Source organism: Eptatretus burgeri, chromosome 16 (genome assembly GCF_056783735.1).
Source record: "Eptatretus burgeri isolate ZD-2024b chromosome 16, Ebu_testis_v1, whole genome shotgun sequence".
NCBI classification, from domain to species: domain Eukaryota; kingdom Metazoa; phylum Chordata; class Myxini; order Myxiniformes; family Myxinidae; genus Eptatretus; species Eptatretus burgeri.
In genome coordinates, this window is record NC_140976.1 from 55,473,155 (window position 1) to 55,496,932 (window position 23,778).

At 41.0% G+C, this 23,778-nt stretch overlaps 2 protein-coding genes across 4 annotated transcripts in view; one reads left to right on the forward strand and one right to left on the reverse strand.

Moving 5' to 3' along the window:
• LOC147011103 (uncharacterized) overlaps positions 1 to 11,015 on the forward strand; it is a 58,558-nt gene extending 47,543 nt beyond the window's left edge. The window contains exons 2-4 of one of the 3 annotated variants that reach the window (XR_015052479.1): positions 3,551 to 3,661; positions 9,353 to 9,399; positions 9,936 to 11,015. The gene's annotated coding sequence lies outside the window, so the exon portion shown is untranslated. Of the gene's footprint in view, positions 1 to 1,194; positions 1,309 to 3,550; positions 4,919 to 9,352; positions 9,400 to 9,935 lie in introns of those variants that run through there. The other 2 variants (XR_015052478.1, XR_015052477.1) reach the window with 2 other exon arrangements.
• ALOX5AP (arachidonate 5-lipoxygenase activating protein) lies at positions 21 to 21,239 on the reverse strand. Its single transcript, XM_085860036.1, has 5 exons — positions 21,067 to 21,239; positions 12,186 to 12,285; positions 3,759 to 3,829; positions 1,190 to 1,271; positions 21 to 1,074 (listed from the first exon to the last, which is right to left on the reverse strand). Exons 1-5 carry the CDS (start codon positions 21,149 to 21,151, stop codon positions 912 to 914), a joined length of 501 nt encoding a protein of 166 aa, XP_085716162.1. The 5' UTR covers positions 21,152 to 21,239; the 3' UTR covers positions 21 to 911.
• Between the last annotated feature and the right edge of the window lie 2,539 nt (positions 21,240 to 23,778).

Below are 23,778 nucleotides of genomic sequence, written 5' to 3' on the forward strand. Positions count from 1 at the left end.
CTGAATCAATGGTGGTAAACTTTCAGAATTAAAATGTTTATATGACTTACACAATCTATATTTTAATTCACTTGAATTAAAAACTTGAACACTGTAGAACACAAATCGCCTTCTTACCGCAAACAAAAAAAAACACCTCCAGTTTTGTACGACTCGGACAGGTTAAATAAGTTGGTGTATAAGGCACTGCATCAACGGCGGTAAACTTCCAGAATTAAAATGTTTATATGACTTACACAATCTTTATTTTAATTCACTTGAATTGAAAACTTGAACACTGTAGAACACAAATCGCCTTGTTACCGCAAACAAAAAAACACCTCCAGTTTTGCACGACTCGGACAGGTTAAATAAGTTGGTGTGTAAGGCACTGCATCAACGGCGGTAAACTTCCAGAATTAGAATGTTTATATGACTTACACAATCTTTATTTTAATTCACTTGAATTGAAAACTTGAACACTGTAGAACACAAATCGCCTTGTTACCGCAAACAAAAAAACACCTCCAGTTTTGCACGACTCGGACAGGTTAAATAAGTTGGTGTATAAGGCACTGCATCAATAGTGGTAAACTTCCGGACTTTTTTTTTAATACGACTTTGAAAAATCGTTATTTATTTCAATTGAATTATATTCTTAAACACTGCGTGGGGTAGGGTGTTCCATGACCTCTAGTTTAAGAAACTTTTATACCGAAGTAACAGCACTGTATTCTTCCATTTATGCTCATGTTAATGTAATATTTTAGGAGTTAACATCCCCGAATAATCACATTGAACTGTACGTTTTATGGAAAGATCTTTCAAACATGAAAAAATAAAGCAACTTCAACTTGTAAATAATTTACAAGCGACATGGGTTTCTTTAACACTCTCATTCATTAGGCGGAATGTTTTTAACTTCTGCATTTTCAGATGAACAGCAGAACAGCTGGTGCAACCTGGGCGACGTTTGCGATATAATTGTCAAACTCCACACCAAAGAAATGTTTCACGAAGGCGTTGAATAGGCCAATGACGACAAGACCAGAAAGGGTCGTCATCGTTCTTTTGGCAAAAAAATATCCTGGTGTCCTGCAAAGTACGCATATCAGAAAGTCAAATTTGTTTGGAACATTTCGTGAAAGAAGAAATAATGATATTATCTTTGAGAATGCAAAATGTCTCATAAATTGTTTTATGGCCTCACCTGCAGGTGGCCGGGCCTAAGTAGCCCTTGAAGTATCGCTGCCTTGCAAACAGGTAAAGCAAGCCAATTGATGCCGCCCACACTATAGGTCAAACACAAGCGACGTACATAATCATCAAGTAAGTATTGATTCATTCTTTTATTCGGTTGATCTGAAACAATCCTTGCAAACTTTTCATAATACGGTCCAGCGCTGAATGCTTCTTCTGATCAAGGATAATGATAGAATGATTGCAAACAAACGATCTGGGTTCTAATGCATTGCAAGTGACAATAAATTTGTTGGAATTGGTTCAGAGCACAGTGAACGCTTTGGTTCGAAGCAGAGGCACGTACGTTGTTCACTCTACCCTTAAGGTGCTCTGCTTCTGAAACGTCAGTTACCACATTGGTTTGCTATATCCGAGTACGATCCCAAACGACTTGGCAGAGAAGCTTTGGTGCAATTATTTTATTCCTTCTGGCTTTCAGTTATCCATACCTTAAAAGTTCCCCGTGCGCCGACGGCCATGGTCGTGCGAATAACACCTGGTTTGCGAATTTATTATTGATGACCATTGTCTGATTCACAATGTCGTGTGCATGCCATGCTACTTGCCACATCATGACGTCGAATGAGTCCAGGTGAAATGGCACTAGTGAATACCATTGTAAGTGTTTTCCATGTCCTTTATCTATTGTGGTTTCCAAACATTGTCTCTTCCTCTAAAATCAACCAGTTTGTTAATTTGAGACAGGTGTCTGCTTGGATATGTCCTCTTGAACATTTGTTGCTGCTATCAAACAAATCCATCCTCTGTCGTGTTTTTTATTTTTCTCGTCATTGAATGCTACCGGATAGAAAATGGGATTTGTAAGGCCTGTTTGGCGTTCAAATCTGAGAACGTACCGGCGTTCCAATCAGGATTCTGGGACACCTGTTTTAAATCGCACGTCCTGTGTTCATTGTCAACTAATGTCCTTGTAATCCACATAAAAGCACAATGATGTCACCTCATGCCCTTGTCCCACGTCGTGCGAACAAGCTCCACCATAAGCTTAAGATCAGTGTAAAAATAAATATGCTTGTTGAATATAAATATCCACAACCATCCTTGACCACGTTGTGGAACGTCGGCCGAGGTCCTCACTTTTTTTTTCTTCCACCCTCACTTTTTCACCTTTATTCACTATTATATTTATTTTATCCACAACCGCTTGAGCGACTGGCATAAAACTTTCATCATCGGAGTGCCTACCCATGGAAAAAAATTTTAAACAATGTTACATGATGATTGGATGGAAAATGTGGCTGGCGTTCCATTTTCTACCCCCGGTTAATCCACCCCAAACCGACCTCCTTCAAATTCACTGCTTTCCTTCCTGAAAGTCCCTGTGATGTCCATCTTGTATACCCCGTGTTCCCCACCCCATCCCTCTCCCTTCCACAGATCTCCTAATGTCTCTGTTCCCCACTGTTTTGTCCTTCCTTCTCCCGCCCCTCTTGCTGTGCGTTGTGTGTTAGCTCTCGTACAAGCCTCAACAATGTATACAAAAAAACTCAAAAAAAACCCTGCCAAAAGGTGGGGCAAAATTGTCTTGAGAGGAAGGATGAGAGCAATATGCCCCCTACACACATTTGACAAGATGCCCAGTGCTTTAGTTCAGCAAATTGAACATTTTCCGTTTTAAATTGCCCACTACACCATCGGCAAGAGAGTGTTTCATTGCAGACATTCAGGATACTTAACTCGTAAACGGGACCTTATCCCCACCCCCATGAGGTTATACTAGGGGTTGGAGTGCTCATCTTGCCCCCACGGTACTCGATTATTTACTGTGCTTATTTACCCCAGTAGGCTCGCCAGGTATTTGTTCAGGGTGTCTGCAATAGCCCGCATACTCTTCGTCGAAGGACATTGTGGGATCTTTAACGTACACCAGCTAATGCAAGCATACGGGTCCCCAGTTTAACATCCATCCGAGGAATGGCACACACTTTGATGCCTCGCCCTGCCTCTGAAACACTGGGGTGACTGTTTATAGCTGGGCCGAGATTCAAACCCAGGCTACATGCTTCAGAAGTCAGTGTGCGTCCCTGTGGGCTGTCAGAATGGCCTAGAGGTACGCACACTCATCCCTGAGCCGTCTAGCCTGGGTTTCAATCGAGGTCCAGTCTTGCAACAAACGGTAATCCCATTGTTTCGCAGGTAGGGTGATTCATTAATGTGTGTTAAACTGGATGTCCCATCTACCCGCATGAGTTGGTGGACATTAAAGACCCCACCATGTCCTTGGGCTATCGCCGGAACCATGAATAAGTAGTCGAGCTATCGCCGGAACCATGAATAAATTTTAAAAAATTACTGCTCTGTCCTACAGGAGGTACTGGATTAGTGGCACACCTGCACCCTCAGCCAATGATGCTGCTCACAGCCATGTGCCGCATACAAAAGAAGAAGGCTATCCTATCAGACCATACAACCAGTGCGAGTTGAGTTTTGTACTTTATATCTCTCTCTTGCTTCTCTTGCTTGCTTGTGAATGTTAATTATATCTTTCTATTAGAGCGGAATATCAATGTACATACCTTGACTGGTAAGCACACCGGCACCCCAGAGTAAAACCAGGAAAGTTGAGTAATACTGTTGCAAGTTTTGACTGCACACACAGGCAATACATGGTTAATACATTAGTTGGCACATTACAGCACAGCACATCGCATGCATCAGTGTGACACACCACATGCTACAAACACATGCGACATTAGGGGCCATCGATGTACAACGTACACCAATGCGGAGCCATGCTTTTCCGTTGCTTGCATGGCGAAGAATTCGAGTAAATGAAGTAAAGTTTAATCATGTGTTCGTTTCGGCAATTAGTAGGCCAGTGGAGTGTAGATTTTTCAGACACGTATTAATTATCTTGTGCTTCTGGGTCATTCTGAACATGTTCCTGTGATCAAATATGTGCATCAAGGGGCCAAAACTAATTTACTCTTCCACGAGTTATTATGTAAACATATCCCATAACCCATGCCCTGCAATTATTGAAGTGGCTGTATGGTACATTTAATGATGCAGAAGTTATTTATTTTCATTCCAAGCAATCATCATTGAGTGGTTGGAAGAACCATTACTGCTCGAGCAGGAAATACAGATGTTCATGTTGACATAACAGGTGTCAGTGAGTGATGCCTCCTCTGTCTCTCTTCCTTCATATTCCTCTACAATTAGAAATGACTCATCAATGATGCCATATTACAGGTGTAATTAAAGGGTTCTGCATCATGTTTCTTTACATTTTAGAATGTGTTATACTACGTTGAGATTGCATTATGCAAAGAATAAACATTCACCACAACTAATATTTTTTTTCCTTTTGATTTGCCACACTTTATCATAATACTACGAGTCTGGGTACACGGTGCTGCCCGGCTGCACGAGCTTCTCCCGGCGGTGGTTTCGGGACGTGGTGGATATTGAGAAGCTGTGGAGTTATTGGCCTCTACTCATGGTGGTTACCTTTAGCTTGCGGGTCAGCGACAGCAGTGCCTGAACCCACATCGCAATATATACTTTATAACGGCCTTTGGTAGCCTCAAAACGGATGTCGAGGCCAATTAATGGTAGCTTAAAACCTTGCCCAGATCCTGAAGTACCTGCATCCAAAATTTAGGACCTCTGAGTGCAACGGTTCAGCCGTGAAGGAATAACATATACACACAAACACTTGAAAATATTTATATAGATTCATGATCACTATTACCAATAGTATTACTGTTATTTGAATGTTTTCATAATAATTCTATTATTTTGTATGAACGTTTTGATGACAATTTTATGATTAAGCTTACAGAACCATTTACGCATCATCTTTTCTGCAAACAATACGAGGTTCAGGTGGCCTCATATCGAAGAGGTTTTACTGAAAATAATTTACAATCTTCATCAAATTATCATATTTTCAGGAGACAGAGAAGGTGCAAGCAGCGGATCTTTTTTTCACTGCACACATGTAGGCAAAGAATTTCGAGTTTGCATATCGTGTTATTATGCAAGCGGGGTGCTGCATTGTGGAGTAAACCATCATTTACTGGAAAAGTTTGCAGACGCTTCCTAAAACAAAACTTTGACAATGCCAACGGCATATTGAAAAAGTTGGCTTTGTAATGCGCGCCATCTTGTGTTTAATGGCAGTTAAAACAGATGTAATGTAGAAACAATTACCGCACAGTAGTAATGATGAGAGAAAGATGTTTATAAATCCGTGAATTTTGCCTTCCCCTTGCGCTCTATTCAATAATGGACAAAAGAATACCAGCAATACAAGTTTGAACTGGTCACAAACAGATAGTTGTTGCGTATAGATTTATGAAGTTGTGAACACATTGCAATTATTGAGATTTCCACTGAAGCCTTCGAAGGGATACGAGATCAGATTTTGAGACTGGGAAGGAAAGGCAGGGCAAGTACATGAGAGGGGAAAAGAAAGTTGAGGAAGAATGAGAGGGATAGGAAAGGATAGGAAAGGATAGGAAAGGTGGGCGATATTTTAAATGTTTGCCATTTTATATAAACTGCTGTGTAAAAGTCTTCGAGACATTCAGGAGTTACACTACATGGATGTTATGAGCATCAATAATTTACTCATAGCCTCCACTAGTATTGTTTACAATAATAACAACCTTGACTGTAATGAACACAGCTTAGTTTGGGTGAGAAGAAACCAAGACTGTCATTTAGCAATCTTTAACTCACATTGTTCAGAGTCTTCAAAAAAAAACTTGTGATCATGACAGCTCAAAGGAAACCAAAGATGAGCAACTAATATTAAGTGTTGTAGTTAATACAACACATTTCCCAATCAAATCTAGTTGATGACTCATTGTCAGGTGTTCATCATCATGAACATCAGGTGTTGCTCTCTACACATCCATAAAGCTAAAATCCCTCATATCGTGCTGCAGAATACAGATCTATCAGGATTAACCGTGAGCTTAAAATAAAATGGCTATCGTTTTAGCAGATCACTATAGAATTGTGTTTCATATATTCAGCACATCACTATAGAATTGTGCATAAACAACAGAGAAACATGGCGTGAAATAGCTCACATCATTAGATTTTCAAGGTGTGGTATCCGAAACACAATCAACTGGATGTTATTCACAGATTAAATACCCCACGCATTCTTGAGAAGGACCTGGTGCAAGCCAGCTCTTTTGTTGAAGGTTTTCTTCTTTTCTTTGATCCAATATGGCTGCCAAACCACGTGACTTAAGACTTCATCTTTATCAAACCATATTTCCCATCGGTACTTGATCAATTGGTTAAATTTTGCATTGATTGGTTTAAGCGGTTTCTCCGATGAAGATTTTCAAAGATTTTCCCTTGGATCCAACATGGCTGCCAGACCACGTGACATATGATGGTTATTTTTATGGAAATTCTATTGAAATTTAAAGTCAATCAGGTGAAAATTGAGGATTTTAGAAACTTGGCCTACGTTGACCTTATGGCCTATGTTGACCTCAAAAATAGTTGGTGGTTGAATTTATTGACCTGATTTGCAAATCCTCTTCAAATTTCAAGTCAACCTGATGAAAATTGACAACCTTACAAATTCAGTCTATGTTGACCTTTTGACCTATGTTTACCTCAAAAATAGTTGGTGGTTTAATTTAGTGACCTGATATGCAAATCCTCTTCAAATTTAAAGTCAATCGGATGAAAATTGAGGATCTTATAAAATTGGCCTAAGTTGACCTCAAAAATAATTGGTAGTTGAATTCAGTGATGTATCGTGAAAATTCTGTTCAAATTTCAAGTCAATCGGATGAAAATTGAGGATTTTAGAAACTTGGCCTACGTTGACCTTTTGGCCTATGTTGACCTGATATGCAAATCCTCTTCAAATTTCAAGTCAATCGGATGAAAATTGAGGATTTTAGAAATGCTGGCCAATGTTGACCTTTTGGCCTATGTTGACCTCAAAAGTAATTGGTGGTTGAATTCAATGACCAAATCTGCAAATCCTCTTCAAATTCCAAGTCAAACCTGATGAAAATTGATAATCTTACAAATTCAGTTTATGTTGACCTTTTGACCTATGTTTACCTCAAAAATAGTTGGTGGTTTAATTTGGTGACCTGATATGCAAATCCTCTTCAACTTTCAAGTCAATCGGATGAAAATTGAGGATCTTATAAAATTGGCCAACGTTTACCATTTGGCCTATATTGACTTAAAAAACAATTTGGTGGTTGAATTCAGCGAGCTGATATGAAAAAAATCCATTTCTAATTTTAAGTCAATCGGATGAAAATTGAGGATTTTAGAAAATTTGCCAATGTTGACCTTTGGGTCTATGTTGAGCTCAAAAGACTGACCACAATATCACATGGTCATTCATGTAACATGTGGTAAAGTTTCACTCGTTTTTTTGTTTCGAGATCAGATCCAAGATGGCCGACTGGTGCTCATTTTGTTACTTAAATGTGTCCCCAACGATTTCTCAGACATGCATGGTCCGATTTTGTTCACACTTGGCACAAGCACAGCACATGATGGCATACACGTACCACTCACTCTATTTTGTGATCTGATCAAAGATGGCCATCTGGTAGACTGGCGGCCATTTTAGTTGTACATAAATATGGGCTCGCCCTTTAATCCCAGAAAGTAAAATTACTAAAACAATGGGGGCTTTGACATTTGATGTCCTTTTTTACTTGTTTCTTTTGGTTTGTAAACCTGAAGCTGTATTATATGTTGAGAACCATGCGTATATGAGGTGTGGCACCGATGCTCCCAAAATGGCGATTATTGTATCCTTTATCACCTATTGCTGTTTCACATTTCTCTTGCTGAATGTTAAATTCGTGTTTCATGAATATTGGTAGCTGTTCATGAGGTTGAATGATGCTTTATTTCGTTTTCTTTGGTGCAGCAACGTCATGGTACAGATGTAACAACCTGCTGTATAATGTACGTCTATTTGGCGAGTCATATAACTCTGGGACTCTTGAGATATGTCGACTTAAACATGTTCACACTTAAATGCCGATGTCTTTCAACTGTCGCTTTAGGGTGTAATTACGGAAATGAAAAAGTAACACATTTACAATGGTGGAAGCACGTGGTAATGGGGGCAGGCGTAGGTACGACTCTTGGTTGTGCTCAGATTCCCAGGCTCTTGGTGACGTCGTAACATTGATTGATAGGATTGGAGATGGCTTGATGTAAACTAACGATGGACTTTGTGATCTTGGATAGACTTATAACAGGTTTGGTACAGTGTAATCTTATGTAGTACATATCCACTACATAGCGGATATTTGTTTGAATTCGTTCACTTTATGGTTTTAAATGCAAGACATGCCATATATAAGGGGATGAGATATTTAGATTTGCATACCTGTAATTGTTGAATTGCTGGATAACTCTTGGGTAAACTACGTTGATGGTTTATATGCTCACTTGCTGTGTATTATCTCCCATAAAATTTTCCAGCACATTACGAAGATAAAATAACATAAGAGCATCATCAGATGGCTCATACAATGGCATATTGTACTTGTTGTCTGTACTAGTTAACTTCTTATTGTCATAACCATCTTAACTCGAGAGTTCATCGAACACATTACCCGACGGTGTCTTGAGAAACAAGTAGACGAGGTCTACTTGTGGCAAGTTTTATTGGTCGTGATGATGTAAAATGCCGGAATATTTTGTCCAACTACTGCTAAATGGAAGGGTTTTGAAAGTACTAAAAAGGTGATTTGTGTTTTACAGTGATCAAGTATATAATTCAATTGAAATTAAAATATACATTTTAAAGGTTGTATAAAAAAAACTAAATTCCGGAGGTTTACCGCCGTTGATGCGGTGTCATATAGAACACGTTACATTAGTTCTTCCTGTCTGTTTATATCCTTTATGACGTCCTTAAAAAACAGTAAGTTTCCTGTTCGGAATGATTTTTCGATTTTGTTTGACTGGCAGACAGGAAAACAGTTTTAAACAATTTCACTGCTCTCTGTGCATGCGTTTTCATGCATGCGTTATGTTTTCACCCCTTTGATTATTACTTGGAAAATTTTAGATTTTTCAAGTATATTGGTCAATCGATTTTGTTGTTCGATCTCTGTTAGTCTGTCCGTCTGTTTGTCACCAACAGGTCACAATTGGAAATCGATCGTCATGAAACTTTACCAAGTTGTAGAGGTAATCTCAACTTATAAGTCTATTGATTTTGAGGTCAAAGGTCATCTTGAGGTCAAACTTCTGAAATTATCATTTTTCATCCCATTGACTTGAAATTTGAACAATATTTGTATATTGTGTCACTGAATTGGGAAACCAACTACTTTTGAGGTCAAAAGGTCAAACGTCAACTGGAGGTCAAATGACTAAAATCATCAATTTTCAACTGAAAAATCCTCAATTTACATCTCTTTAACTTGAAAGCTCAACAGGATTTGCATAGTCCATAACTGAATTGGAAAAGCAATTATTTTTGAGGTCAAAAGGTCAAAGGTCAATTCAAGATCGAACTTCCAAAATCATCAAATTACATCTGAAAAATAATCATTTTCATCCGATTGACCTGAACTTTGATTAAGATTGTGACTTTTAACTTAATGAAATGGACAATTTGATGTATCCATGACAACCTTTGGTGATGGGCGGAGAGGAGGGGGGGTGGATTTTGCAAGTATCGTGCTCTGCACAACATATTTTTCTTGTTTGTTTGTGTGCAGGGTATCTCAAAAGGTTGTGGACTGATTCGAACAAAACTTGGAAGACACGATGGGTGTGTGACAAGGAAGAATTGATTTGATTTCGGTTGAAGATCCGGATCTGGATCTGGACACAATAATTAATTAATTTTTAAAGTGATTCTTCACCATTGAGAGATGAGGCCAAAAACGATATTTTGTATGATATTTCAAAAATGTATTGGGATGCGCTCTACCGAGTGCCTTTCTGGTTGAAACTCTTTCGGACGATTTGGACAAAGAACAAGTCAAAAAAGAATCCTAGTCACTCAGATAATCTTTCGAAGGTCTTGGTTAAGCAACACCATTCCACAAGAGTTTTAAAAAAATGTCCTCAGAAGAATTTCAATGGTTTTCAATGAAAAGGGTGGACAGTCTCCATTATTTTATATCAAGGCATATTGTGTATAAATTTGCGAATTTAAAGATTTTATTTTTTATAAAGGTGTACTTGTATTGAACACAAATGTTTCACTTCCTCCACCACTGAAGGTGGAAGGAGATTATATTTTCACCCATCTGTCAGAAAGTCTGTTTATCTGTCTATTTGTCTGTCTGTCTGTCTGTCTGTGAGCAAGATATCACAAAAAGTTGTGGCCAGATTCAGACGAAATTTGGTGGACAGGTTGGGTGTGTGACAAGGATGAATTTCTTTGATTTTCGTAAAGATTGCAATCTGGATCTGTACACGAGGTTTTATAAATTTTTTAATTGATTGAGATAGGGCCAAAAACGCCATTGAGATGTGGCCAAAAAACGAGGTCTAGCATATTACAAAACGTTATGGACAAGTTATGACAAAACAAGGTGGATGAGTTGGTTAGGTGACAAGAACAAGCTGATTCGATTTTGGTTCAGGTCCGAATCCAGATCCGGCCTTTCATTGGGTTAAAAAATTCAGCCTGGTGGAGGTGTGCACTCTACTAAATGCAGTTATAGCTACTCTCGCTCCAAAGAGGATGTGAGACGATTGTAGTGTGTGTGTGTGTGTGTGTGTGTGTGTGTGTGTGTGTGTGTGTGTGTGTGTGTGTGTGTGTGTGTGTGTGTGTGTGTGTGTGTGTGTGTGTGTGTGTTGTTGGTTGTTATCTCCATCTGCGGCCTTCAACCAACAACACATGCACAGAATGTGTATGTGTTTGTGTGTGTGTGTGTGTGTGTGTGTGTGTGTGTGTGTGTGTGTGTGTGTGTGTTGTTGGTTGTTATCTCCATCTGTGGGCTTCAACCAACAACACATGCACAGAATGTGTGTGTGTGTGTGTGTGTGTGTGTGTGTGTGTGTGTGTGTGTGTGTGTGTGTGTGTGTGTGTGTGTGTGTGTGTGTGTGTGTGTGTGTGTTGGTTGGTTGTTATCTCCATCTGCGGCCTTCAACCAACAACACATGCACAGAATGTGTGTGTGTGTGTGTGTGTGTGTGTGTGTGTGTGTGTGTGTGTGTGTGTGTGTGTGTGTGTGTGTGTGTGTGTTGTTGGTTGTTATCTCCATCTGTGGGCTTCAACCAACAACACATGCACAGAATGTATGTATGTTTCTGTGTGTGTGTTCACATGCATACATCGATTTTTGCTTTTAAAACGTTATTCTCTGCAACCGCTTGTCTGATTGATGCAAAAATTCAATCATGGGAAGGACTCCCCATTGAGAGCATTGTATTGCTAACTCTGACGTCATCTGTCACATCACAGCCATATTGGATTAAAGGAAAAAAATTGGGCATTATTTTCTCTGAAACCGCTCAACAACAAAAAAAAAAAAATTAAAACTTGGCATATCTCATCAATTCCCCATGTGGTGTATATGGTGATAACGATGATGTCATCGGTGAAGTGGTATTCCAGCCATAATTGGTTGAATTGAAATCTTTATCTGAAATAGCTGATACTTCTCATATCTGATCAATGACCAGATATGAGTGAAGAATGAAATTTATGTCATTCATAACCCATGCCATGAAACTCCATGACATAATAGGGTTTAAGGATGATACGGCTATATGGGCCATAATAGTAGCGTGTCCAGTTAACCATCGTGCTTTTGTTCAGAATGAATGTGCGAGGTGAGAATATGTACTCTACAAGTGCCGTTCTACTTTCCTTCTGCATCAGAGTAGAAAAATTCAAAATTTCTGAGACTTATGCACAGCATTGTAAGCTAATACATCGTTAGCCTGTAAGTCTTGGTTTGCTCAAATGAAATGCTTATCAATACCAAATGGAGTTCGAGATGAAGACTCACTTAGCGTAATAGATGGTCTCAAACTCGACATGGCCTGTTGTGCTCACGTGGCGAATATTGTGCTTGTTCCGTATTATGCTCACTTTGCGTGCGAAGTATACTGAAAATATCAGAAGAGGAATGGGGAGAGAACATTTGTGGAGAGGATAAATCAAAAAATAATCATGAACCAAGTCTTTATGACTGTGCTTTCTTCGCAACCCCGTTGCACGCACAGCCCGAGTGACAATTTAAATTACTTTTTTTTTTTTAAATTGCAATGCAGCTAATTGAGCTGGTCGAAGTCAATTTCACAATTCAAGTGGGAATGAAACGGTTAATACATCACAAGAAGGAGCCGTTCTGCAAAAAAAAAAAAAAAAAACAATTTGTAAAATTTATGATACACAATTTCAATTTGTCATACAGAGTGCAACGCTTTAAACAATGAATACGTTCAAGGAATTCAATAAAATAAACTCAGACATGTAGAAAATAAAAAAAAAGAAATGAGAGCGATTTCATTCTCATCGTCTCACTATCAGAACAATATATATATATATATATATATATATATATATATATATATATATATATATATATATATATATATATATATATATATATATATATATATATATATATTAATCTGTGCTAAACACAGAGTGTTTGGCAAGGAAGATGACATGGGGGAGAACAAAAGGTTCGGTCTCACGGTTTCCAGAACCTTGAACTTTTGCAAACTGTATCACAGTGCCAGAACTATACTTCCTCAGAGCTGTTATCAGTGTGAGTGATAAGACCACACAGAAGCCAAACCTCAACAACTATCAAACAAACTGATGACAAATGGGGAAATGGTTCTCCGCAGTTCCTTGCGGAACCTCCGTTCTCTCTGAAAGGCTCGACCAGAGCTCCTCAATCGCACTCTTTGGACCCCAAAAACCTTTCATCTCCATTGTGGCCTCAAACAACGTCTGCCATTTAATTTTTACTCCAAATTTATGAGAGCTTCTGATAGGACGGAACCTCATGGGCAACGCTGGTGGGACACCGCCATTTTGTTTGTCCCCACCCCCCATATATATAGAGAGAGTATGGGTAGATCATGCATTTGGCATGTCCTCAAATGAAGCTCATACAAGTTTGCATACGTCCACAAATTACTGGAGTTAAATTACAAATTATTACAAATTGTGTGTACCAGTGTTTCAGCATAACTGGATCATGCCTGAGCCTCTGCTGTGGTGCCTCCACACCACTTCCCTTTCCGGCTCCAACAAGCCGTTCATTGATATGCACATCACCTGGCCATGGTGCGGTGAGGAATCCAGACCTGTCTCAGGGAGCTCAAATCTAATGTATAAAGCTCATTCTTAACCACTGACTCACTCACTGACTGATATTAAAGATCGTTACCTTCTGGGTGATGTAGAAAGCTGAAAATTTTGCGCGTCGATAGACATCAAAAGCAGTACACCGGGGGAAAAAAAAATCACAGAACCAGCAGAGATCATCCATAAATGAAAATTTAAATAAATGAAAGAAACAAACAAAAAAAAATGAAAATAAATAAATGAAAAATGAAATGCAGGTGAGCGATCCGAGACGATGGGGGAAACACGGTTCGTTATTGCTTACAATGTGTAAGCACACCCCACTAGTATATATATATATATATATATATATATATATATATATATATATATATATATATATATATATATATATATATATATATAATAAAATCCTGATACCAGTTGGTATCTTACGCATTTGGCGATTAATGTAAAGCGTGCTGACAGTTTTCGGCCCATTCTCAAGATTTTCACCTTTTAATGATTCATGTGCAGAGAAATACTGCGTTTCTGCCCGAGTACGGCTACCACCATTCATCTTGGAGAGAAGGTTTTCGAAATTGAACGGGTATTGGCAAGGCAGGCTGTGCAACATGGTGGGCCCCTTCACCGTGTCCTTCGGAGCGACCTTCACAATCTTCCCTGAGAGTTCCTGATTGTTTTGAGATGTGCACCGACTGTGTGTGACTTGACTATTCCTCAGATGTCACTGCATTACACTCCTTATGCAAGCTGTCACATCATCATCATGATCATCATCATCCATCATCATCACTTGGGAAAATGGGGGATCTCTGTAAGAGGACTACATTTACGTCGTCAGCATTTTCCTTCCCACTCCTACAAGTTTCCTGAAGAGTACGAAAGAAACGAAAGTCTGCAATGGCACCTCACCTGTACCATACCATAGGTGAGCAGGCAGGTTACCCACCTCCATGAAGGTCATTGCTATTAAAGCCAGCTGGGATGTTTATCGACAATCGCACAGAAGCACGCCAATTGCCCTGAACACTGTCTGGGTTTCCAGAAAGTTCGAATCCAAACCTTCAGCTGGATTTAAACCCACAACCTCTCAGCCGCCAGTCCAGTTTCTTGGTGATAATGTGGTGACAGCTACCGGCGATGACACATAGCCATCTATGAGGTGCAGGTACATAGAGGAAATGGTGTTTGTGGGAGGTGTGATCCAATTAACTGGTATCAGGGAAAAAAATTAAGTGAAGGGAGTGAAATTGTACTGACGGGAATTGTTCGAATTTGAGACCCAACTCATCGGCTTGTCATTGTGTCATGAATCAATTGGAGGCACGTCTTGCTGCTGGACAACCTCCTCCAACAGGAAAATATTGTTTCCCAGCTCTTTTACTCAAACCGGACTTCGATGATCTGTAAGGATTGTGCAGGCACAATGGCTTGCGGGTTCACATACTCCCTTCTCAGCCATCTAGCCTGACTTTGAATGTCGGCCATGCTACAACCGGTCATCCTGATGTGTCGCAGGTCGGGTGTGGCATCAACGTGTGTGCCATCGCTCGGATGGACGTTAAACTGGACGTTCCGTCTGCCTGCACTGGTTGCTGGACGTTAAAGACCCCACGGTGGTCTTCGCGAAGAGTAGGTGAGCTATCGTCAGCACCCTGAACAAGTTTTAAAAAAGACATTCTGCTCCAACCTGGAGGGGGCACAGCTACGCCCCCCCCCCCCCACTCAGGCAATGATGCAACTTGCAGCCACATGCTGCATACGAAAGTAGAATAAGAAGATTGCAAGCAGTTGCTTGTACATCGCGCATTGCGGAATAGTCTCACTGCTTCCTGTGATGATACACAAAACGCTGTGGAGTCACTTTGTGGTTTAACGCTCATCTATTTATTACGTACGCAAACATCCTTGAACTTGATAATGTGGGCTTGATCCTACAAACGAATAATGAAGGCTTGACCCTTGAACTCAATACTGTCAGCTTGACCCTTGATCCTGGTAATGAAGACTGACCCTTGAACCCAATAATGAAAGCTTGATCTTCAAACCCAATACTGTCGGCTTGACCCTTGATCCTGGTAATGAAGGCTTAACCCTTGAACCCAATAATGAAGGCTTGACCTTCAAACCCAATAATGAAGGCTTGATCTTCAAACCCAATACTGTCGGCTTGACCCTTGATCCCGATAATGAAGGCTTGACCTTTGAATTCAATAATGTAGGCTTGTCCTTCAAACCCAATAATGTAGGCTTGTCCTTCAAACCCAATAATGTCAGCTTGTCCTTCAAACCCAATAATGTAGGCTTGACCTTCAAACCCAATAATGAAGGCTTGATCTTCAAACCCAATACTGTCGGCTTGACCCTTGATCCCGATAATGAAGGCTTGACCTTTGAATTCAATAATGTAGGCTTGTCCTTCAAACCCAATAATGTAGGCTTGTCCTTCAAACCCAATAATGTCAGCTTGTCCTTCAAACCCAATAATGTAGGCTTGTCCTTCAAACCCAATAATGTAGGCTTGTCCTTCAAACCCAATAATGTCGGCTTGTCCTTCAAACCCAATAATGTCGGCTTGTCCTTCAAACCCAATAATGTAGGCTTGACCCTTGAACCCAATAATGTAGGCTTGTCCTTCAAACCCAATAATGTAGGCTTGTCCTTCAAACCCAATAATGAAGGCTTGATCTTCAAACCCAATACTGTCGGCTTGACCCTTGATCCCGATAATGAAGGCTTGACCTTTGAATTCAATAATGTAGGCTTGTCCTTCAAACCCAATAATGTAGGCTTGTCCTTCAAACCCAATAATGTCAGCTTGTCCTTCAAACCCAATAATGTAGGCTTGTCCTTCAAACCCAATAATGTAGGCTTGTCCTTCAAACCCAATAATGTAGGCTTGTCCTTCAAACCCAATAATGTCGGCTTGTCCTTCAAACCCAATAATGTCGGCTTGTCCTTCAAACCCAATAATGTAGGCTTGACCCTTGAACCCAATAATGTAGGCTTGTCCTTCAAACCCAATAATGTAGGCTTGACCCTTGAACCCAATAATGTAGGCTTGTCCTTCAAACCCAATAATGTAGGCTTGACCCTTGAACCCAATAATGTAGGCTTGTCCTTCAAACCCAATAATGTAGGCTTGACCCTTGAACCCAATAATGTATGCTTGACCCTTGTCCTAGTACCTGATCCATGTGGAGAGGGGAGAGGAATGTGGGGGAAGGAGAGGAACTCCATTCGTCTCGCTTCTCTTGATCAAATCAGGGATGATCATATCTCATACATTGGGTCATCAATCAAGCAACTGATCGTGAGAACACCTCAGCGGTTATAGATCAGAAAGAGTTATGATGAGGAGATAAACCGTCCAATTAACGATATCACAACAGGTAATTTGGCCACGGTAACAGTCCAAAACTGCCACGTTGCAAAATATTACATCGGATTGATACCGTCGACTTTACACATTGAACAGCCAGCTTAACAGACCTGACCGAGAATGGCACTTGGTAGAGCAGTTTACGTTTTGTATTCCCACTGATACTTCGAAATCAGGATCTGGATCTTCACCAAAACCTAACCAATTCGTCCTTGTCACACACGCAACATGTCCACCAAGTTTTGTCTGAATCCGTCCACAACTTTTTGAGATATCCTGCTCACAGACAAACAGACAAACAGGGGTGAAAACATAACCTTTAATGGAATACTCTTACTTTTTTTTGCTGAATGTTATACGAAACCAGGAACATAAAACACAGGATGTTGCTGAGAAGCCATCTACGTATTACGTACTTAAAAATCCGAATGTTTGATGGCCACCGCCCTTCCCATATATGCCATACATCTTCCTTCATGTTCCTTTATTGTGTGTCCTCCAAACCTCTTCAGTTTTTCTCCTCAACTTCCCCAACTACCACTCTGCTCCACTCTGTTTAACTTCCCTTTATCTCTTCCCTTTTCTCAATTAACCCCTCCTACACACCCCATAATTACATTTATTATGTACTAGTAGGGCATCTCTCTCTCTCTCTCTCTCTCTCTCTCTCTCTCTCTCTCTCTCTCTCTCTCTCTCTCTCTCTCTCTCTCTCTCTCTCTCTCTCTCTCTCTCTCTCTCTCTCTCTCTCTCTCTCTCTCTCTCTCTCTCTCTCTCTCCCTCTCTCTCCCTCTCTCTCCCTCTCTCTCCCTCTCTCTCCCTCTCTCTCCCTCTCTCTCCCTCTCTCTCCCTCTCTCTCCCTCTCTCTCCCTGAATGTTGGCCTGAAGATTTGTATTAATGACCAGCCATGGACGTGGAAAAAGACGCTTCTTTTGACTTGTTTTTATTAATTTTAATTTTTTAATTCAACAAATCCCTACAACCTCAACATACGATCTTCACAAAACGTATTACCCGATCACTTCCAGGAAAGAACCTAGGCAGTGGATAAGCGCAAGACCCGATTGAGACCTCAAGGCCAATTTTCTGATTTTAATTTTTCAATTTTTTTTTTTGGAATGCAAACATAGCCCCCGACCTTCCTCTGGATGAAGGAGGAGGCCGTACAAAGTTTGGTTTCACTGGTTCCTGCAGGGTTCGATTGCATAAATGAACAAACAAACAAACAAACTTTCTTCTTTGTATATTAGATTTATGTACTGGCAGGGATATTATGTTCCAGCAGGGATCTCTTTATGATGTATTCATTATGTACTTTGGATCTTCATCAGTGATCTCTCTGACTGTCTGGAAAATTCTCTTTATCTATTTTCTGATGACTCCACCCTCACCTGTGACATCCCTCATCCTTCAGACAGGCAGGTTGCAGGATCTTCCCTCTCTTCAGACCTTGAAAAAAATCACAAGCTAGTCAAATATTTGGAATACGTCTTTCAATCCTGAAAAATCTCACACTCTCACTATCTCTCTCTCTCTGAAATGACCGTCTGGCAAATCCTCCTTTCTGCTTTCTTAACAATCCTCTTGAGGAGGTTCAGTCATTTAAACTCCTGGGCCTCATTATTAGTCATGATCTTTCTTGGGGGAAACCACATTTCAAAGTTGAACTCCAAAGGCAGCTGCCAACTGGGCATCCTCCGTCATACAAAGTCCTTCCTTGGCACACTTCAACTCCAATCCACCTATAAGGCTTTCGTCCGCAGCTTGATGGAGTAATGCCCTCCCCTCTGGGCTGGCTCTCCTGCCTCACATATAGCTCAGCTTGATGCCATGGAAACAAAAGCCTTTAAGATTATTGGAATCTCTCACGATGAAGCTGAGTCCATGTGCCTATCACTTCACCATTGCAGACATGTCGGTGGTCTCTGTTTTGTACCACCTCCTTTCTGGTCTTGAACCCTCTGCTTTTCCTGTGCTTTGTCCCCCCCTGGTTTCTGCAGGATTCACATCGTCCACCATTAAACCCCTTTTGGTTAAACAATCTAAATCCAGGATTACTGCTCACCTCCACTCATTTTGTTCCCTCTTTTTCCCCACCTGTGGAACCAACTTCCACATTCACTTCAATCTCATTCTTCCCTCCAGGTCTTCAAGACAGCTGTTCATCACCATCTCAGATAATCCCCAATCCAAAACTATGATCTTTTCTACCCTCGTTAACCTTTCCCCAATCCCTCCTCCTTCCAATTTTCTCTCCTTGGAGTTTCCTTCTGTATCCACGTTGTCCACCCAATGCATGCATGTTTTGCATCCTGTTGTTGTCTGTTACGTCCTGACCCATTCACTGCATTAGCTCTTCCACGAGCCTCGACTATCTATACAAAAAGTGGGTTTGTGGAGTTGCCCGGTGCTGTTCTAATCCTGTTGGAATTTGGAAAAAAATGAAATTTTGTTGTTTTTTTTCTATTTTTTTTTTGTGGGGGGCCAAAAACACTTCCCTACACCCACTAAGGGATGGGGTCGGGAATCACTTTAAATTAGCTTTCACAGACCTATAAAGGCTTTCATATAGCTGCACGATAGAGCGATTTAATAAAAACAATTGTTGAGAATTTCATAAACTACAAACACCCTCTATCTTCCATCCATCCATCCATTGGTACCATACTCTGTGAAGAGCGTTGGTGCTGCTTGAACAGTCTCCTTGGCTATTGGGCACAATCCTGGACGGGTCACCACTCCGACACAGGATACCAGCATGCTGGCACTAATTTTGTCGACCTCGGAAGGATGACAGGCAGAGTCAACCACATCTGGTATAAATTCAACATTCGTGTGGGATTTGAACTCAGGATCCTACCTTCTGGAGTATTGGTAAGTCGTCTGAGGAGGGGGTTGGGGGTGGAAAGAGACCTTTTTGTGCCCATGACCTCACCCTGTGTACTACCAACATATATGCAAATTTTGGTGGAGATCGGCACTGCCCTATTTTTTTTTTCCGATGATTTGCAGACACATATACACACACACACACACACACACACACACACATACATACACACACACACACACACACACACACACACACACACACACACACACACACACACACACACACACACACACGCCTAAAATAGCAGGGCTATGCAGCAATGCCTGGGAGGGTGAAGGTGGGGGGGTAGGGATTGGGATACTAGCATTGCCCAGGAGGGAGGGGCATACCCGGCAGTGCCTGGCTGGGTGAGGGGGGTAGGGATTGGGATACTAGCATTGCCCAGGAGGGAGGGGGATACCCGGCACTGCCGGCTGGGTGAGCTTTTCTCCGCAGTGGTTTTGGGACGAGTTGGACACTGAAAATTTCTGGAGTTATTGGCCTCATGGTGGTTACCTGCGGGCCGACAGCAGCACTACCCGACCCCACTTCCCAATATACACTTTATAGCAGCCTCTGCTGGCCTCAAAACGGACGTCAAGACCGACGTGAGTTCGCATAAAACCTTGCCCAGATCCTGATGTACATATTTACCAAAAATTCCGGCATTCTAGGTGTTACGGTTCGAACGTGAAAGAATAACATCCAAACACCCAAACACTTGGAAATATTCAATAGATAGTAGAATTTCGATGATACGATGATGATGATAATGATGATCATGATGATGATGATCATGATGATGATCATGATGATCATGCTAGCTGGTTTGCTGTTTCCTTCCCAGCACCCAATTAGGGCAGGAATTTGTAATCTGCTCAGAGTGCCATTGATAACTCGCTCACTCTGAGCCAAAAGATCTATGACGGTCACCAACGACCAGTGGTGACAGACGGAGACGGGTCCTGCGGGTTAACGACCTTCCTAGGGACACATCGATGCCTCGCCCTGCATGTCAAACACCAGGATGATGGTTTATAGCTCGGTCTAGATTCGAACCCAGGCTAGACAGCACAGAGGCGAGTGCGTATACTCAGATATCACAGCAGTCCCGATATTATGATGATATAGACTGCAGTCATTTGACAAAGCGAAACTGTATATGGCATTTGCATATATGGGATCCCAGCACGGCCACAATTCGGACCACGAAATGGCCAAAAATGAAAAAAACAAACCTTTAAATTCAAGCAAAGCAAACATCGATCTTACAACACAATGTATGATCCATCCTATCTAGGTTTGCTTACTGTTCTGCCATGCACTTAATATCGATACTGTCAGTAGCAGGTTCACATCATGAAGCTCCATGGCTGCAGTCTCCACCAGATGCATGAAGACCCTTGGAAGGAATTGTCTTTCTCTGGAGCCTGTGCCTGCCTGATATTCTCCTTATCGACTGTGAGCACATGCTCACTGATCCTTCCCCTTTCCTGGTACATAACTTATTTGGTTCCTGTTGCTAAACTTTGTGGGTGCCTCCAGAACACAGTTTTGCAAGACGACGTCCTGCAGGAGATGCACCAAGCTCAGTAATTTTCTGGATGTACGTAACTCTTGCACCTTTTACTGCTGGCTGAACGGTCCATTTTCATGCAAGCATTGAACAGCTCCTGGTATTGTTGTTCGGATTATGGAGATGTTTACTGAAATCTTGAATAATGTTGCTATTCGGAAGACTTTCACCATGCCTTTGGAGGTCCTTGCTGTGATTTTTCTTTCTAAAGATTGATCAAAACCCAAGAACGGGTGGCAAATGTACAAAGCCTCAAGCTCTTTGCAAGACCATCACATGATGACTTGCTCAATGATGTGTGCAGTGCTCTGAAAAATGTCTTGATTATCTGGAGTGGGAGTCTGAGGTGTGTTCCTCAGAACGGGGTTGGAGGTCATGGAGCATGATGGGGGCAGGAGGGGGAGGATAAAATTCCCACTGCACCTCATCTGGGACTGGGACTGTGACTGGGAGGAAAGGAAGAATAACAGGGAAACAAAAAAGAACAAAAGGAAAAAAAAATGTTAGATAAATCAACTAAAACAACTTAAAACATTATTGAAGAAATTAAAAAAAATACATTTTATAAAAATGAAATAAAAATGGAAAGATAAAGAGGGGAGAGGAGAGCAAGGAGGAAAAAGGAAAAAGAGCGAAAGCTGGAGAGGTGTGGAAGATAAAATTAAATACAGAAAAATAAACGAGGAAAACCGATTGCATTCATTGCTCTACCTGTCCACGGAGCGACACTCACCTTCGCAAGTAAGACCAGTTCTTCATGTTAACTGAATGGTATTATTTTAAGGGTGGGAATAAGGAAGCATGGTGGATGTACTGTGGTGGACAAAAGTGTGAGGCCAACAACAAATTCATTAAATTAGATGTGATTACAAAAGAAATCGTCATAATGGGAAACCAAAAATGCTTTCTTGGGATTTCCATGAATTTCTAAGGATATAGCAACACTTGATATAAGAGGTAAAATCAAATCTGTTTTTATATATATATACAGCATTCAATAATTATCAATGTGAGTGTGTGACCCACTTTTGCCTTGAGAACGACCTCAACTCAATCTAAATAGAAAACACAGGTCGGTGGTCTATCTGTCTTTTTTCCACCTCCTATCTGGTCTTGCACCCTCTGTCCTCTCCGTACTTTGTCCCCACCCTCCAAGGTTTCTCCAGTGTGCACACGGTCCACCATCAACCCTTTTCACTCATTCATTCGTTCCTCGTTTTTCTTGTCTGTGGAACAAGCTTCCACATTCTCTTCAATGTCATTCTTCCATCCAGGTCTTCAAGACAGCTGTTCACCACCATCTCAGATCATCCCCAATCCAAAACCATGATCTTTTCTACCCTCGTAAGCCTCCTCCTGAGAGTTTGTTGTCCATCTTGTCCATCTCCTCCTCCTCCTCCCCCACTACTCCTCTTTCCTCCCCATCTCCCTTGTTTGTCCGTGTCTCCCTCTGTTTTATCCTTCAACCCTGCTGTTTAGTTTTTCCCATGTCTTTCTTTCGTTCCTTTTGTTCTGTTGTATCCTGATCGGTTTAAGTGTTCTAGCTTTTCCACGAGCCTTGACTTCGTAGACGAGAAAAGGTTTGAGTCAATTCCTTCCCAACAGTTTTCTCATTAGTGGGGCAACTTAGCATAACAATTGTGAATTTTGTGAGGAAAGCACCAAATTTGGCACACTAGTAGCCTAACATATTACGAACAGATTTCGATATTGGACCATCTCAAATTCAGCCGCTGATGGCTGTGGCAGCCATTTTCCACTGCCATCAAAAATTTTGAGATGGCCCAATATCCAAATCTGTTCATAATATGATAGGCTACTAGTGTGCCAAATTTGGTGCTTTCCTCACAAAATGCACAATTGTTATGCTATATTTAGCTCAGTTGCCCCACTACATGCACTCCAGGGCACAATGAAACTGGTCACATAAATTTTCGCTCTCAAATGTATTGACCCATCATTTATTTTGTTAAAAGAAAGTTTCATTCAATAATCTACACTAACAAATATCAATGTGTGTCCATCAGTCCATCAGTCCATCCGTCAGTCCATCAATCTCCTCCATGACTCCAAAACCATGAAACCTAGCGGCCCCACACTTTGCATGCACGCTTAGGGAACTCCAAGGAAGTGCATGAGTGATAATTGGCTATTTGGGTTAATTTAAACACCCGTTTTGAAAATAATTAACGACTTTATTTAATTCTATCCTTCATCAAGGCTCATCCTTGGTCACATCACTCTCCCTCGCTGAGGTCTTAATGTGCCAATTTTTAGGGGGGCCTGCGCAACAATGCCTTGACTGAGAACAGGCCGCAACGGCTTCTTAACGACAAAGGGCTCGATTTATTATTTTTCACTTTCCTCACTCACATCATTGAACGCCCGATCTTCATACCGATTAATCGCTGCATACATCACTTTTGTAAGTGCTATCATTTTCAAA

Coding starts and splice junctions, on each gene's coding strand:
- ALOX5AP (XM_085860036.1), bottom strand. CDS start 21,151: ATGCATCTGGTGGAGACTGCAGCCATGGAGCTTCATGATGTGAACCTG. Junction 12,286..21,066: donor ATTAAGTGCATGGCAGAACA/GTAAGCAAACCT, acceptor TGATATTTTCAG/TATACTTCGCACGCAAAGTG. Junction 3,830..12,185: donor GAGACCATCTATTACGCTAA/GTGAGTCTTCAT, acceptor CTGTGTGTGCAG/TCAAAACTTGCAACAGTATT.